This window comes from Lepisosteus platostomus, chromosome 1 (assembly GCF_059453375.1).
Source record: "Lepisosteus platostomus isolate fLepPlt1 chromosome 1, fLepPlt1.hap1, whole genome shotgun sequence".
NCBI lineage: Eukaryota > Metazoa > Chordata > Actinopteri > Semionotiformes > Lepisosteidae > Lepisosteus > Lepisosteus platostomus.
Genome location: NC_142611.1, coordinates 40,350,454 through 40,367,723, shown reverse-complemented (window position 1 = coordinate 40,367,723; position 17,270 = coordinate 40,350,454). Strand labels below are relative to the sequence as shown.

The window sequence follows — 17,270 nt, the reverse complement described above, 5'->3', positions numbered from 1 at the left end:
CAACCCAGCGCCACGCCAAATTCGCCAACCGACACCGCAGACCAGCCCCTCGTTTTCGGAAAGGACAGTTTGTTTGGTTATCTACACGGAACCTACCTATACATCAGCCTTCCAAAAAGCTTGGGCCTAGATATATTGGTCCCTTCCGGATTCGTTCCCGGATCACCCCGGTTACCTTCCGTCTTGCTCTCCCCCCTACCCTCAGAATCCATCCCTCATTTCATGTCTCCCTCCTGAAACCTGTTTACCGCTCGCCCCTTGCGGCTCCCCAACATCGCCCGCCACCTCCTCGTCGCATTCAGGGGCGCCCGGCTTATACGGTCCACAAGATCATTGACTCCAGATGGAACCGCGGTACCCTGCAGTATTTAGTCGACTGGGAAGGTTTTGGTGCCGAGGAGAGATCTTGGGTTCCAGAGAAGGATATTTTGGACCCTACACTAATCAGTGACTTTCACAGGGACTATCCTAATCGGCCGTCTCGGGCGTCGGGAGCCGCCCGTGAAGGGGGGGGTACTGTCACGACCACCAGCCAGCGGAGATCAACATGTAAGCGAGTCAATCAGCACCAGCAGCGGATTACTACTAACAAGCGCCGCCGCACGAGTTAACACACCTGCAATTGCTCTACCGTGCGGCACGCCGGGTTATTTATACCATTCGTACCTGATTCCCGTTGCTCGGTATTGAGTTCACTACTTGTTGCTCAGCCTAGCGTTCTCACCCCTCTTTTGCCTTCCTGGAATTCTGCCTGCACCTTTTGCCTTCGGACTTCGGATCTCGTCTCGCCCTTTGGATTGTTTGCTATCATTGCCTGTTTTGGATTTGACCCTGTAGCTCTCTTTTCGACTACGATTCTGTCTCACGTTTTGGATTGTTCGCCACCAGTGCCTTTACCGGATCTCGACTTACCTTCGCCTTCGGACTACGACTCAGCTCCTGGATTTGCTCGGTACGTTTACTTACCTCCCTGCGACTCCTGTATCTGCATCGGATCCTTTTCACCTCTACAGAGCATCGTTACAAGTATCATATAAAATATTTCTGCTAGATGGGTGTCTTATAAACTGAACTCAATACGTTGTTGAAGCCAATACTCTGGCTTCTTTCAAGAAATGTCAGGATGAGATCTTTGCATCAATAAACTACTAACTGACAAATTAGGTATATAGGATAAGTGGCCTCCTCTCTTTTCAAACTGTTCTTACTCTCTGTTCTTACAGGACTTCCACCAGCAATTTTGTGCTATTTAATGAATTACTAATTAATTACTTGCTGTGCAAATCTACAAGCACTGGTAAATCTTAGGCTGGCCTGCTGCCCAAACCGTTTTAATACCATCTGCAACACACAGTGGGAAATTATGAGAAATCAGGGTTATGCGCTGCATTGCAATTCATCAATTTATAGGCCAGCATATACTGTTTGGCATCTTAACTTGAGTGAATCCTCCACTCTACAACACAGACTTAGTCTCTTGTGACTGATACAGTATGTGTTCCAGCTTTTCAAGGGTATAAGTCCTATGTGGTACAAAGAGCATAAAACATCTCCATTGATCATTACTCTGAATAATAAGTAGGATAAGTGCATCAATATGGAGGTTTTATTACTTTGAGAAATAAAGTTAGGGAATTATTGCATTTTTGTTCCTACATTGCCTGTGTTGTTAATTATTTTACTGCTTACTGAGAAAAAAAGATATTTCGAGGCACACTAGTCACATGAACAATACAAGTTTACGAAATAAACAACCATCAGAAGACTAAAGAGAGAAAAAGATTACACTCTCATTGATAATGACACTCATAAATAATTATGAATAATGAATTTAAAAACTATGGTCGCATAGGCACATAGATGGTGCACTGATTGCAGGAGAATTATTTAAATGTATTTTTAATGAGACTGGAGCCTATAGTGAAGAATAACACATTTTAAGGAAAATAGGTGCAGAATGGACTATACTTAATCTATCATGTTGCCTGCCAGAGACAAAATTATTTATCAATATTAATTAGGAATTAAAAACACCAGTGGAGCAATATGTTTATTACATGGAAAAAAATAACCAAAATGTAGACAATTACCATTTAATAAAGCATTCTAAGAAAAATATGAGTTGTGTCATTTGTTAAACTCCATTTAAACTCCCAAAATTATTTTTGAAATGAATAGGCCTGAAAGCATCATTAAAAAGTAAAACAGTCTCAATATACATAATAGATATATTATGACCCATACTGTGATATTTCTGAATTAACACAGAAAAGATACCACTGACAGATGGACATAAGTGGGTTTTGTAGAACTATGTACTGTAGGAATGCAATTGACACTATTTAATGAAAGATGTCAACATGTGAGAAGATCAATGGCATCTCCAGAAGAGGTTACACTTACGTGTTATTCAGTTCTCATCTATTTATTTTTATTTACAGTATTTTCTTATTGTGTGCCCTTAATAACTGAAGCTTAAAAAATATGTAATAATACATACAAATACAAAAAACATCAAAACAGTAAAACATACTAATAATATAAATGACAAGACAAATAAATATGAGGAAAGCATGTTACAAGTACAAAGGAGCATGTCCATGTCCATTTTTTTCATTGGGAATTAAAATAATTACCATCAAGTGGTAAATGAGAAGGAATTGTTAAAAATAGTAAAGAAAGAATGTCATTGAGCAGACTTCAGTGATCACAGGAGCTGTTTAAAACAGATGAGTCTTGAGCAGAGGCCAAAAGATGAACAGGTTCTGGATAGTTCTGTTTTCACTGGGTATATTATTCTATTGAGATTAGAAGAAGGCGTAGGGAGGTCTGAAGGGTGTTAAGGAAGAGATGAGGGACCTGAAATTATTGGGGCAGGAGAAGACCGGAATTATCCCCAAGGAGAGTGGTTTATGTAGCAGCAGACAAACACTAGAGTTTTAAAATGGGTACATGCAGCTATAAGGAATCATGGAAGAGTAATGATGTGATATGAGCGTTCAGAATTCAGAATCATGAATGGTTTGGAGAGGGTTAGACAAGAGGGTATTGCAATACTCAAGGTAGGAGAGCACCAGAGTCAAAATAAGCAGTTAATTAGATGAGTTAATGAGGAAGGAAAAGGTGTTGACTGATATCTCTCTGGAAGAAACAGCAGGAGTGGATCAGAATACAAAATGTGATGGGAAGAAGAGAGGGCTGAAAAATTACACCGAGTTTATTCAAAGAGAAGGAGGGAGAGGGCGTAGTTGAGTCAAGAGGAACAGAGGTGGAGAGGTTGACAGAAGGTGAAGAAGAAGAATAAGGAGGTCAGATGTACAGATGCAGCCATTCAAAATGGGTGAGGTATTTCGCGGCATACCGCGACACGCCCACCGGGGTATCACGCGGTTCACGTGTGTCACGTGACTAACTATCCGGCGTCGCCTTGTAAAACCGCCAGGGGGAGCTTAACCTCTCATGTACAGCATTTGAGCCTTTAATTTTGAACTGTGTATTACAGCATGTTAATCATCAGTCATTAAAATGTTGGTATATTTTATGAAAGCAAGATTGCTCAGTTGGACAAAAGTACACAACCTACCTTTATCAGAAATATTTATGCATCAAAGCCTTTACTGAAGATATTACTAATAGTATTAATAATGGATGACTTTGGACAAGCTGTATACTCAAAGTATAATTTCTTTAGCACATTTGTACAAGCACTTGGAATCTGTTCAAGCCATACTTTGTCAGGCATTTTGTTTAACAGGGCGTTTCATAATTTCTAACTACGAAAATGATTTAAAATGCGACACCTATCATGAAAAGAAAAAAATACACACCAGTATTCCATTTCTCCCTAAACATTGTAAGCTTCGAAGTCTTTAACTAACGTGATACCGGAGTCAACAAGCATACTTTTAGAATTTGATTAAAAGGGAATATAATATGGAATCGCGTATCTCAAGAATTTAATAACGGTATGATTATATCCGTGTACTGCGGCAGGGCTGTGTAGGGCTGTTTCGCCTGCCTGTTCATGCGAGCTGTCTTGTAGCCTACTGGTCTAGGTGCGTGACTACCAACTGGCAGGTTGTGTGTTCGAATCCAGCTGGTGCCGGACCTTTCAGTTTTATTTATTTATTTTTTAATCGCGTAACATAAACATATTACCGTATGCAAACTGTACTGTATACAATATGTATATGTATATTTAATGTCTTAACTGTGCCCGTTTAAGTATTGAATATTCATATCTAATTTTACCACTGAAGGGAAATCTTAACATAAACATACAGTATATGGCTGGTCTCGGTAAAAAAATACACACCAGTATTCCATTTCTCCCTAAACATTGTAAGCTTAGAATGAAACCACTAAATAAAGACATAAATATAGAAATCTTAAGATTTGTTTTATTTAATGTTGGTAGCAGGATGAACTGTCAGAGTGTATATTTTGTCGCAAAGTTGCTGCAAGATGTTAACAGTGAAAAAGGTATTTAGAAATGAGTTATTTCAAGATGAAAAAGAAAACATACACGAAACATGGTTTCATTACGACCAGAATCGGTCTTGAGATATTTTTAACTTGATTTACAGTATTTGAGAGGTATGTCTTAACACCGATACTACTTCTGTTTCCATATTGCGGATTTTGGTTAGGTATTATCAAATCCAGTGGCGCTGTGTGTTACTTTACTGAGTCCCATGTCACATGGTCTGTGATTGAAACCTGTAAAACCAGTTTAATTCGTCACAGCCAGCACTCTTCAGGTGTGAGGGTCTTCTGCTCAGAATGAAACGCTAAAATGTTTGTGTATATTCTAATGGTAGTGGGGGCAGGGTGTGTGGGAACAGGTTTGGTTGAAATTGCATTGGAGATCTATGTTCTTCACACCTGAAACATTTTCTCTGAAAGGATTTTCTTCGCAGTTTAACCGATCTTGTTACAGCATGTTACAGTTTACTATTATTAACCATATTAATTTTAAGTGCTTAATGTAAAATCTTGTAAAAATATATTTTCATTGTTCAAATATACATTAATATACATTAAGTCTGACTATCATATAATAAGTTAAATACAAAACTAAAGAAAAAATAGGGTTAAATATAATTCAAAATATTTTGCTAACAATGTTAACTGTTTATGAATAATAAAATGTATTAACTAAGGAGTAGGATGGCACAGTTGCTAGTATGTTTTTTATTTTGTTTCTTTTTCATAAATACAACAGTAGTACCTGATGTCTCAGTGGCTTTCAAAATTAAATTATGCATGCAAACCTGTGAACTAGAAAGATAACTAAGATTTTAATACTAATTAAATGACCGCGGGCACTTTCCACCCCCTCTACATTCTCAGAGTAGAACAGACTAACCTTCTAATGAAAGACGGTCCACCCCCCATGGACAGGAAAAGTGCCCACAGGCACTTAAACTTAATATGGTCAGTAACAGTAAACAGTAACATGGTAAGAAGGAGCACGTACAAATGTTTTCAAAATAACCACATGTAAGACTATGATGCTTAAAATGTTTAGGGAGAAAGTGGAATACTGGTGTGTATTTTTTCTTTAAACTACCAATACCAGCCATATACAGTCTGTAACGTAGGGATTTCTATATGTCTTTATTTAGTGGTTACAAAGGCTAAACTTTTAGCTTCAGTAACGTGTACATATCTCCCCTTTTTATAAAACGACTTGGTTGAAAACTGTTCCAGAGCCACTGTTGTTTCATCAGTGAAAAGTACATCATGAAATGCCTCTCCCTGTTCAATCCACTGGAAAAAAGAAAAGGAGCATAAAGCTTCTGATGGTCATAAACGATATTCATTTAGGAGCAGCATCAGAGGTATGTTTTTAACTGCACTGCATTGGAGAGAATACCATAGTATGTTTTTTTTTTTACTCCCTGGCGGAAACTGGCTTCCAGAAGAATCAGTATGGCTCAGAGATTAAATAAAACTTCACAGACATTAACGAAGAGCATAACGCGTGTACTGTATACACTGCAAGTACAACCCCCCTCTCTGCAGGAGTGCTGGCTGTGACGAATTGAACCAGTTTCACGGGTATTTTCAAAGTAGGAGGCGAGATTTCCAGCGAAAGACACCCCCCCCCCCCAACTCAAAAACCCAGTAAATACAGTACTTACTAGTTAAAGGCTAGGCTCCCGACTACGGCGAAAGGAACCCTTCTTTCATTAGAAGACAATGAACATATTTTAGCCCTGAATGAATTAATAGCAAACATGGTTTACATAAAAGACATCCAAGAAAGTTTAGCCTTTGTCACTAATGAAACCACTAAATAAAGACATAAATATAAAAATCTTAAGATTTTTAAAATACATGACTTTGCTAAAATTTATTTGAAAATAAAAACAATTACAACCGCCAGGGGAGAGAGAGAACAGGGGAGGGATGTTGGTTTTGCATAAGGGGCGGGGCTATGGAAATTAGGTCTGTTTGGGAATGTGTAGTTACATGTTCTGGCTGTTTGTGAATTATCGTTGTTGAGTATGGAGTGTTGAGGTATTGATTTTGTGTAATGCTTTATGTTGAAAATTGAGGTGGATTTTGTTTATGATAAACAGGATAAACTGGGATGGGAGGAAGGTTTGGTTTTGCATAAGGGGCGGGATTATGATAATTGGAGGACTTTGCGAGAGTAAAATGGTTTGATTATTTGATTTTGTATTGTGGTTGTTATCTATGTTTTTGGTTGTTATTATGTTTATATGGTTGTTTTTGTTGGTTGGTTGTTATTATGGTTATTAATAATACGATCTATAGTTGAAATCTGAGCCTAAATAAAAAGAAAAAGCAAGTGATTAGGTTTATGAGCAATCTAATTACTTATTCGTTTAAAAAGCTATATAAAATAAAGTTTATTATTAATTTGCTGGACAGAGCGGTGAACATTATTATGCATAAGACAAAGATAACGATCCTGATCAGTTTAGAAATCTGTGTACGCTGTAAGGTTTTTACTTCTTAAACTTTTAAAATACACGTTTTGAATAGAAAGAAATCCTCTTCCTGGTACAGTATGTATAGCAAACCAACACGTCTTTTTTCTCCAATCAGAGGGGTGTCAGATGGTGTCAGCCAATCACCATTCTGCGTTGGGTAGCAACGGGTGACTGTTCTCAGGCGGAAGATGTAAACAGCTTAATGTTCGTGTTAAATAATTTTTTTAAATTAAAATTCATTCTATACAGCAATCGCATATTTGGGTACTGTTTCATAAAACTTTCATGCTTAAAATGTTTAGGGAGAAATGGAAGACTGGTGTGTATTTTTTCTTTAAACTACCAAGACCAGCCATACACAGTACAGTTTACATACATACAGTAATGTTTATGTTCCTAAATTAATATCGTTTATGACCTTCAGATGCGTTATGCTCCTCTTCTTTTTATGCTCAGCTACTAAAATTTCCCTTTAGTGGTAAAATCCATATAAATATTCAAAACTAAGCGGATTAAAATGTGCACAGTAAAGACATTAAATGATTAAATCTTTGCACTACCAACCAATGCACCACGAGTGCCCCTGTCGGTCATTTTGGCCAGCCAATCACTTGCCCTGCGGTACCCTCCGGTGCCCCGCGGTGGCTTGTGGGTAGGTTACTGTACCGCGGGTTTTTACCGCGCATTTTGAATGGCTGCATCTGTAGGTTCAGCTCAGATGATGGGAGTGTACCTAGGAGAACATGGCTGACAGACAGGCTTTAATACGGGAGGAGATAAGGATATCGAGGGAGAGAAAGAGAAAAAGATAATATGCATAATCTGCATAGAAGTGGTTTAAAAAGTTGTGAGAGGAGATCATAGGCCCCAGAGAGCTGGGGGGGGGGGGGGTAAAAACAGGACACAAACACATAAAGTATTAGATACCAGTGGAGAATAAATGAGATGCAGAGAGCAAGTTCTGCCAGGGGACCCAGTAAGTGTGATCAGCAAAGTAGAGAAAGAGAACCAGGTGTAAATGGCACCAGATATTCCCAGGTCAGCAATTGTTTACAGATCATAGTGTCTATTGTGTCAAAGTCATAAAAGAGGAGAAGGTGGATTAAGACAAATTGAGAGAGAAGCAGCACAAGCTGACACTGGTAATAAAAAAATAATATTTTTTGGTACTGTGTGTCAGTTGAAATGTACACAGGTGAGGGTCAAGAGATCAAAGGTAAAAAAATAAAATAAAACCATCTTTATTACAGGAAATGCAACACTGGTCAGATAAGGTTACCGAGTTCTGATTTATATTTTCATGTTTCTTTTCCTTAGATTACAGGAAACATCTAAATTGGTCAATAAATTACCTGAATTATGTAGTACTTTCTGTCATAATTTTAACAAAAGTACAATTTTGATGAATTAATTTTAATGTTATCATAAAATCAAAAAACATGACGAATTCTTTGAGCCTTAGTGTAGGTACATTTATATATAGTAAAAAAAATGTTATCCATTGCAATTCAGAAGTTTGTTTTGTTGTTACATATGAAAGTACTCACCATTTTTGTTGGAAGCTCATAACTGTTTACATTTGTTAGTCCTGGGAACAAAAAAAAAGTATTTGTGCTGCTTCAGGGCTCCCGGACAAACTGTATTCTCTCAGATTTATTGTGTGGAATCTCAGAAATGTTCCAAGAATTGTTTACTAGTATTGTCTAAACATTTTTCAGTGTTGTCGCATTCATTCAATTGCAAAAGAAAACATTCGAGAACAATATGTTCTTTCAAGATTACAGTTTACTCTACAGTAATAACCCTTGACTATGACCCTTTGACCCAAAAATCAATGCCAATGGCTTTGTCTTGAGTGACCTGCCACTAGAGGCCACACAGCAGTGATAATTAGGTAGGTAATTAGATTAGTGTTGAAGGGTGTTTCCATATATTCACAAATGGGTATAACTGAGTTTGGACATGCCCGGGGTAAGTTGTGGTTGGGATTTTTTTGTGTCATTTTCTTTTTGTTGAGCCCTGAAAAGGCAATAATAAGAAAGCATACTGCACATCACAGGACATTGTGGGTTGATTGCAACGCACTTCCAGATATAGTACGGAACTTTATACGGAACAGATATATGTACGGAAGTTGGGATCATCCATAGCTGCAATCCCATTTGCCAAAAATGGAGACCACATGATCACATTTTTTGTCCAATAGTAAGGATTAAGCATTGTTGTTGTTTTAGCAAACGGGAACTAAAGGTGGCTCTGAATCATAACACTTGAAATATTAACACCATATGTAAGCATAGCTGAATGATTGTGATAATTGAATGTCATAAATAAAAAGGAATACAGTTGCTGTAGGTTTGAATATGATCATGTGGCATGTCGTAGTGGCTTTAATTTTTTATGAATAAATGATGCAGACATATTCCGAAATACTAAGAATGTAAGTAAATATACTGGGAATATATTTTTCATGATAGACTACATTTATGTGTATACAATGCTATAAAGGTAAGCTTTGTACACTTCTATGTTCTACATTTATCGCTGTTCATCCAACTTTTTTATGTTTATGTTTTTTATGAATCCAGACAATGTATGGCTGTTTCTTGACTGTTCAGGGTAGTTGGGTAGAATAATCTTGATTCACCAAAGTTTAAACTACTGGAATCTCAACTGTGATTCAAGGGAAAAAGGATTCCAAATTCCAGGTTTTTCTAACCCTGTGTTTTTGTTTTGCTATTCATTCTTTTCTTTACATTGTAGTGGCATGAACAACATGAAAGCACAATTAACTGGGCTGTTCACAAAGTTACTGCAATCTTTGTTTCAAAGTAAGAGCTTTTAATGCCCTTTAATGTAAAAAAAGCTACAAAACTGGTAATTCGAAAATAATAAAAAAGTGCAGTACAGTCTGTACTGTGCACACAGTTTGGCATTTCCTTCATTGCCCCTTCATTTCCTATCCAACTACACAGTACCCCCTTCCCCTTTCTCCTCTTGAAAACATAGGAGCCTACCCCCAGGGATTCTCCCTTCCAAAGGACAGCTGAGAAACTTCTACAATATTACATCAGTAATAATTTCCAACTACTGTATATTCAGAACTTTTCCATGCGACCTATTGTTCAATTTATTTTGGTGCTAATTTGCTCAGTCTATGGCAAGGTTTGTATTAAGTTTAGTATGAACTGAGAAGGTAGCCGGGATTTTGTGTGATTCTGTGTCTATAGACTCTTGGGATGGCCATAATTGAAGGAAATTAAAGGTTTGGTAAATTTTGGTTAATTATTTTTCTGATTTTGGCTAGTATTGAATTTTGTTTCTGCTTTTTTGGCAATGATAAGATCTCACATTAATATTTCAAAGTTTTAGGAGACGTTTGAAAGTGCAAAACATTTTATTGTTTTTTTTCCTCAAACTGTCTGAGGTTTCTACATTAGTGTAAATGGGAATCTAATACTTTCTTCCCAGCATACTGTAGCTGGATGTACCGTAAATCACAATATTGACCTCATAAAACAAGTCCAAAAAAGAAGTATGGGATTAATACTGATGCAGGTATAAAATCCACTATCATATGCAATAGATTAAAGAATAATTGGGTCACACATAACAATAATTGAGAAATTTGAGACACCATTGAAGAATAGCTGAAACTCATATGAGCAACTTTAGGATATAATTCAGTTAGAACTATTAGGATACTGTATGAAATTCATTTGTTTTATTGGAAATAAAAATACTAATATGTTGCTCCGTGTGCTTTTTTTAATCTTTTGTAATTTAATATTATTCCTAAAACTTCTAAATCTTAAACTGTTTTGTTGTTGTAGTACATACCATCAGTAGAAAAATATTCTTCAGATTGAAAATATACCTGTGGCGAGAATCTATAAGAAAAAAGAAAAATGAGAGAAAGAAAAATAAAATTAAACATTAGACTATTAAATTGAGATGTGTATATTCCTGGAAGAAAATGTTCTGCTTTTATTATACACTGTACATGTCAGTAGATGCGTTGAATTGTGAAACCCTCCTGAAACCAGCCTTTAGAATAGTAATATTGATAGCATATATAGTACATGGAGAAAGTCAGTAACCAAAGTTAGAAAAAGGAAGTCTAAAAGTACACAAAATTCAAGCACATAAGTACAATTAGGGAAACTTCCAAACCTATTTTTTTTCTGTTTTATAGAGAGATGGATTTTAAGATGGAACTAAACTTGCATTTTCAAAAATTGCATTGTGAGGAATATTTCATGGTTAATGAGTCCTCTTTTTGAAAAAACTATGCTGTGAACAATAGCCTCTGGTAAAGACAATGATGTGTACTGAACAAACTTTGACTTCAGGCAAAAAGATAAGATTACCATCCAAAGAAGGTAAGAATACAGCCTGAAGAAAAACAATATTCACCTGCTTTGCAATCCACGGCTATTCAGTTCCACCTCTTCTTCGTTCACCTGTCTTGTAGCCCTAGATTTTTGAAAAAAACAAATTAAATTCAAGAAATCGATAACATAGGAAAATTATTATTACACAATGGTCTTCAAAATAGAAATGTTTTTTTTTATTGATTAGGCAGGAGGATGTGTGGAGGCTCAATCAATTGCTATTCCAGTGGAACTGAGAGAAATTAACACTTGCAAATGAACAGAATCTTCACATGTTGTCACACACTATTGTGGAATATTTGACTTATTTGCTTATTTAATATTTTGACCAAATAGATTAAGACATTGCAGCCAGTAATTATAGTACAATTTACAGTAACTTGTAAATATTTTTTATTTTATTTTACCTTGCTATGATATTGAATGCATTAAAAAATTAACAAAAAAAACTTAATGATTTTATTACTGAAAACTTCAAGGTTATGTAAGGAAGAAGGAAAAGTATAATTAAAGAGGAACCTAGTTTTGTATAATCCTCAGATGGGAAATATTTTACTCTTTCTTACTGATTTAGTTCACATATTAGCCTTTAAAATGTGACATATAATTAATTACCAGGAGAAATCAAACCTATGACCTTTTTTGATATTTTGACATTAAAATGCTTTATATTGAATACTGTACAAACAACAAAAAGGGACTCTAATTGTAAAATACAGGTCTATCAGATGTATGCTTCACAAATCAACAGACAATCATAGTACTACATTTGATATAAGAAATAAATATTTTTCAACTGTAATGTGTTGGATATCGAGGGATATGTGCCTGTATCATCAGGACAATAAAAATAAATGTATCAGTCTGCCTTGTGACAGCCAGGGAGTTAAATACTTTAGTATGACAAAAAAATGTACAAAACCTATCTTTAATAAAGGTTAAGATTAGAAAATGGCTTGGACTTTATACCGACAGCCTGAGGAGAGATGCAGAATGTCACTGTAGAGGGTATACAGTATATTTGGATATAATGTACTTATACTGTACTGTATGTAATTAATTGTTTAAAACACAATGAAAATATACAGTATGAGCAGTCTTCTGTTCTTTAATTTTTTAAGTACAAAGTGTCTTCAAAAAGTATTGAAAGGTGTCACCATACACTGTTCTCTGTTATTTTACTTTGATGTTGCGTCCTGGCAATATGACCTAATTGACATCTAAGTTCTATCACATGACCCTAACTCAAGCTACATACAGTATGTAGTTTAGAATGTACATGTTCCCCCTTCCCCCTTCTCTCAATGATAGACTTGTTTTCTTCTAATCCTTGTGTTTAGAAGGGCTTTGATGTTAGAGCAACAATCAAAGATAGGCTTAAGAAATGTACACCAACTTGTGTGAGTCACAATAATTTTATTTGTGTAATGCAAATTATTTTAGAATGTTCTACATCCTCTTGGGTTGTGTTGTTTTTTTAAATAAATCCATACAGGTAATGTGCAAAATGCACGACTAACTTGCAGTAGTAATATCATAAGTACTGTTAGTATTTTTAATCTGTCAAAAAGAGGTAGCATCATACATTGTGTGTGTAAAATGTGTGTATGATATCTCTTATAATGCAAAACAACAGAAAATAAAAAAAGCCTTTTGCCTAAAGTTTCATGATGAGGGAATTATTGTTTATTTATGATCAGAGAATCCAGATTTTAGTAGCACTATAATGTAAACATCACATTTAATTCTTTGTACATAACTTTAGTGCATTATGAAGTAAATACCATTACCTTTTTTGTTCACTGAGGAATTATCTTTTTAAACTGCACTGTACTTACATTACAAAGAGAGTAGACTGTTGTTGTAGACTACAGACTGTTATCTGTAGTGTTCATGTCCCAACACTTTCTGAGAGACTGTTACTAACATTAATTGAAACCATGGCATAATCAGAAGTACATAGCTAACCACTTCTGTTTGTCTTAAAGATGATAAGGCTGGATTTAGAGATGTTTGGATATGGATTTGTTTCAGACTCTGTTTTAACAGATATTTTTCATTAGAGCTACCGATCCATAAATCTACGTTTGTGGTGTGGCAGTCTATGTGTCATTAAACATGTTGTTATAATATGCAGTATAAAGTTTGCAATGGAAAAGCCCCAGAAAAATGGGGTAGTGAAATTACATTTGGAACTGTGGCTAAAGATATGATCTGGGAAACAGTATTGATGGACTTTTAAATACTGTACTTCTGACTATTCTCCGATAATAGTTTGGATATCTGATCTCAATTATGGATTTTAACATTTGTTCATACTTATGTATATAATATAACAATACTGTGTGTTCTCCAATAGTCTAAGTTAGGGCAAATGTTACAACTGCTGTGTAAGTGGTTGACTATGATAGAAGAGCGCTTTCAGTTGCTCTTTCTTGCTTCAGTGACATAACCAAATCTTTTAAAATTCTAATGTTCTGGTTTTATTTGGTGAAGCTACAGTCACTGAGGTTTATAACATGTATTATGAAGATTAATTTGTGCTTGAAAGAAGCAGGAATTCTTACAGGTGTTGCAAATAATAAGGCCCCGATATTCACAGAGGCCTGTGTCATGTGTGCCACAATCAGTATTTACTTTTTGTTAATATTCTTATTGACAATTGTAATAGTAAATAGTTAATATTTTGTTAATTAATGTGAAAGAAAAAGAGATAAGTCAGGACCACATAAGTGTCCAAACCCATTGCTGTGGCAAACCAAAATTAATTTAGGTACAGTACACACAATAACTTTAACTAACAATTAGTTATTTAGTTGAGTGACCTGTCTATGTGCAACAATAGTGGTTCACATGATTTTGGAATACACTTATTTCTGGAACATCTCTCAGTTATGTAGTGAATTTCAAGCAGAGATTTAATCATGAAGATCAAGGAGCTTTCAAACAACTCAGGGATAAAGCTATAAAAATATATAGATCAAGAGAAATGTATAAAATATTTTAAATACCCTTAATATCGCATTGGAACCAAAGACAAAACACCTAAAATCCCACACAGGGTTTGCAAAAAAGTACCTAAGTCATTCTGCAAACACGTGGCAAAAGGTTTTGTGGTTAGAATAGATTGGAACTTATTGGCATAAATACAAAATGTTACATCTGACTGCTACAGCAGTCAAGCATGGTGGTGACAGCCTTATATTATACAGATGCAGCCATTCAAAGTGCGCGGTACAGACACGTACCGGAGGTAATTGGCTACGGCGTCGTGCATCATGACGCGCGATGACGCAAAATACCGCGGTGCGTGATTGGTTGACCGACAGGGGCACTCGTGGTCCGTTGGTCTGTCGTAGAAAGACTTACTGTAAATGTCTTTACTGTGCCTGTTGTAGATATTGAATTTTACCACTGAAGGGAAATCTTCGTAGCTGAGCATAAAAAGAATAGGAGCATACTGTAACGCGTGTGAAGGCCATAAACGATATTAATTTTGGAACATAAACATACAGTATATAGCTGGTCTTGGTACTTTAAAGAAAAAAATACACACCAGTATTCCATTTCTCCCTAAACATTGTAAGCTTCGAAGTCTTTAACTAACGTGATACCGGAGTCAATAAGCATACTTTTAGAATTTGATTAAAAGGGAATATAATATGGAATCGCGTATCTAAAGAATTTAATAATGGTATGATTATATCCGTGTACTGCGACAGGGCTGTGTAGGGCTGTTTCGCCTGCTTGCTCATGCGAGCTGTCTTGTAGCCTACTGGTCTAGATGCGTGACTACCAACTGACAGGTTGTGTGTTCGAATCCAGGTAGTGCTGGACTTTTATTTTAACAAACATTTCTTCGAAAAAATAGGTAAGCGATATTATGGACAATCAATTGACTTTTATATTTCAAAATATCGCAACATGATCGATATTTGCGATATTTTGAACATATCTTCCCTTCTGACAGCGGTTCCTGCTTCTATTGTGTGTGTGTGTGCAACAGAGTAAATTTTTATAGAGAAATGGAGGCTGGACAGTATGCGTTACAATATAAACATTTATATTGATTTAAATCGTGTTCTGATTTAAATCGCAAACGCGTGTTTAATTATGTGTTTTTTAATCATAATCAGGCTAATGCATTTCTACATTTTCTGTATGAACCAGCTTAGAGGTTCATACAGAAAGACAGCTTGTGTTTAAATTGAGTGTAAGGTAATTTATGCTTCTAAAGTCATGGTCAGTATTTATTATTGTACTGTGCTGTAAACGTTTTCTGTGCCTAGTCACATTATTTTATAGCGTTTTTATTGCGTTATTAAATCCGGTGGCGCTGTGTGTTAGTTTCCTGACTCCCATTATTTAAACTGCGACACTGATCATTCATCTCTAAATAAACTTTATTTTATATAGCGTTTTAAGCGAATAGGTAATTAGATTGCTCATAAACCTAATCCCTTTTTTTACATAAACACAGCGTGATTGCTCTCTGAAAATGCTTTTCCTTTTGGAACACATTCCATAAGAATCAGCGGTTCTACAACATATATCGCCTTTAAAGGTGGCTTCTCAAAACGCTTTACGGGATAAAAACAACCAGAACAGCAGCAACAACAATATTGTATTTCATTGCACTTTGAAAATTGCATTTGAGCACGGTTTTTGACTTTTTTTAAATTGCATTTTGGGCGCGGACAGCACATACAAGGGTTAATGAACTGCGCACCTCACCGTACCAGGCCACCACTGCGTCACACCACACAGCTGCCAGCGCACTTCACCGTGCCAGGCCACCACTGCGTCACACCACACAGCTGCCAGCGCACCTCACGGTGACAGGCCACCACTGCATCACCCACCTGCCAGTGCACTTCACCGTGCCAGGCCACAACTGCATCACACAGCTGCCAGCGCACTTCACCGTGCCAGGCCACATTTGCGCCACACCACACAGCTGTCAGCGCACCTCACCGTGCCAGGCCACCACTGCATCACACAGCTGCCAGCGCACCTCACTGTGCCAGGCCACCACTGCGTCACAACACACAGCTGCCAGTGCACCTCTACATACCCGACCACCACTGCATCACACAGCTGCCAGCGCACCTCACCGTGCCAGGCCACCACTGCATCATACAGCTGCCAGGGCACCTCACCGTGCCAGGCCACCACTGCGTCACACCACACAGCTGCCAGCGCACTTCACCGTGCCAGGTCACCACTGCATCACACAGCTGCCAGCGCACTTCACCGTGCCAGGCCACAACTGCGCCACACCACACAGCTGTCAGCGCACCTCACCGTGCCAGGCCACCACTGCATCACACAGCTGCCAGTGCACCTCACCGTGCCAGGCCACCACTGCGTCACATAGCTGCAAGCGCACCTCACCGTGCCAGGCCACCACTGCATCATACAGCTGCCAGGGCACCTCACCGTGTCAGGCCACCACTGCGTCACACATATTTCAGCGCCATATATTTCATGGATATTATGGAATATAATGGATGGATATCTTAGTTATCTTTCTAGTTCACAGGTTTGCATGCATAATTTAATTTTGAAAGCCACTGAGACATCAGGTACTACTGTTGTATTTATGAAAAAGAAACAAAACAAAAAACATACTAACAACTGTGCCATCCTACTCCTTAGTTATTGCATTTTATTATTCATAAACAGTTAACATTGTTAGCAAAATATTTTGAATTATATTTAACCCTATTTTTTCTTTAGTTTTGTATTTAACTTATTATATGATAGTCAGACTTAATGTATATTTGAACAATGAAAATATATTTTTACAAGATTTTACATTAAGCACTTAAAATTAATATGGTTAATAATAGTAAACTGTAACATGCTGTAACAAGATCGGTTAAACTGCGAAGAAAATCCTTTCAGAGAA

General features: G+C 36.8%; 1 protein-coding gene across 7 annotated transcripts in view; it reads right to left on the bottom strand.

The window, feature by feature from the left end:
• The window catches only part of clnk (cytokine-dependent hematopoietic cell linker), an 81,441-nt gene that overhangs the window by 37,498 nt on the left and 26,673 nt on the right, over positions 1 to 17,270 (bottom strand). For 3 of the 7 annotated variants that reach the window (XM_088628481.1, XM_088628498.1, XM_088628512.1), the window contains exons 2-4: positions 11,382 to 11,441; positions 10,806 to 10,855; positions 8,513 to 8,553 (exon numbers count right to left, since the gene is read on the bottom strand). In XM_088628481.1, the coding sequence (XP_088484607.1) occupies positions 8,513 to 8,553; positions 10,806 to 10,855; positions 11,382 to 11,441 (151 nt within the window). The remainder of the gene's footprint in view (positions 1 to 8,512; positions 8,554 to 10,805; positions 10,856 to 11,381; positions 11,442 to 17,270) is intronic. The other 4 variants (XM_088628490.1, XM_088628505.1, XM_088628529.1 and 1 more) reach the window with 3 other exon arrangements.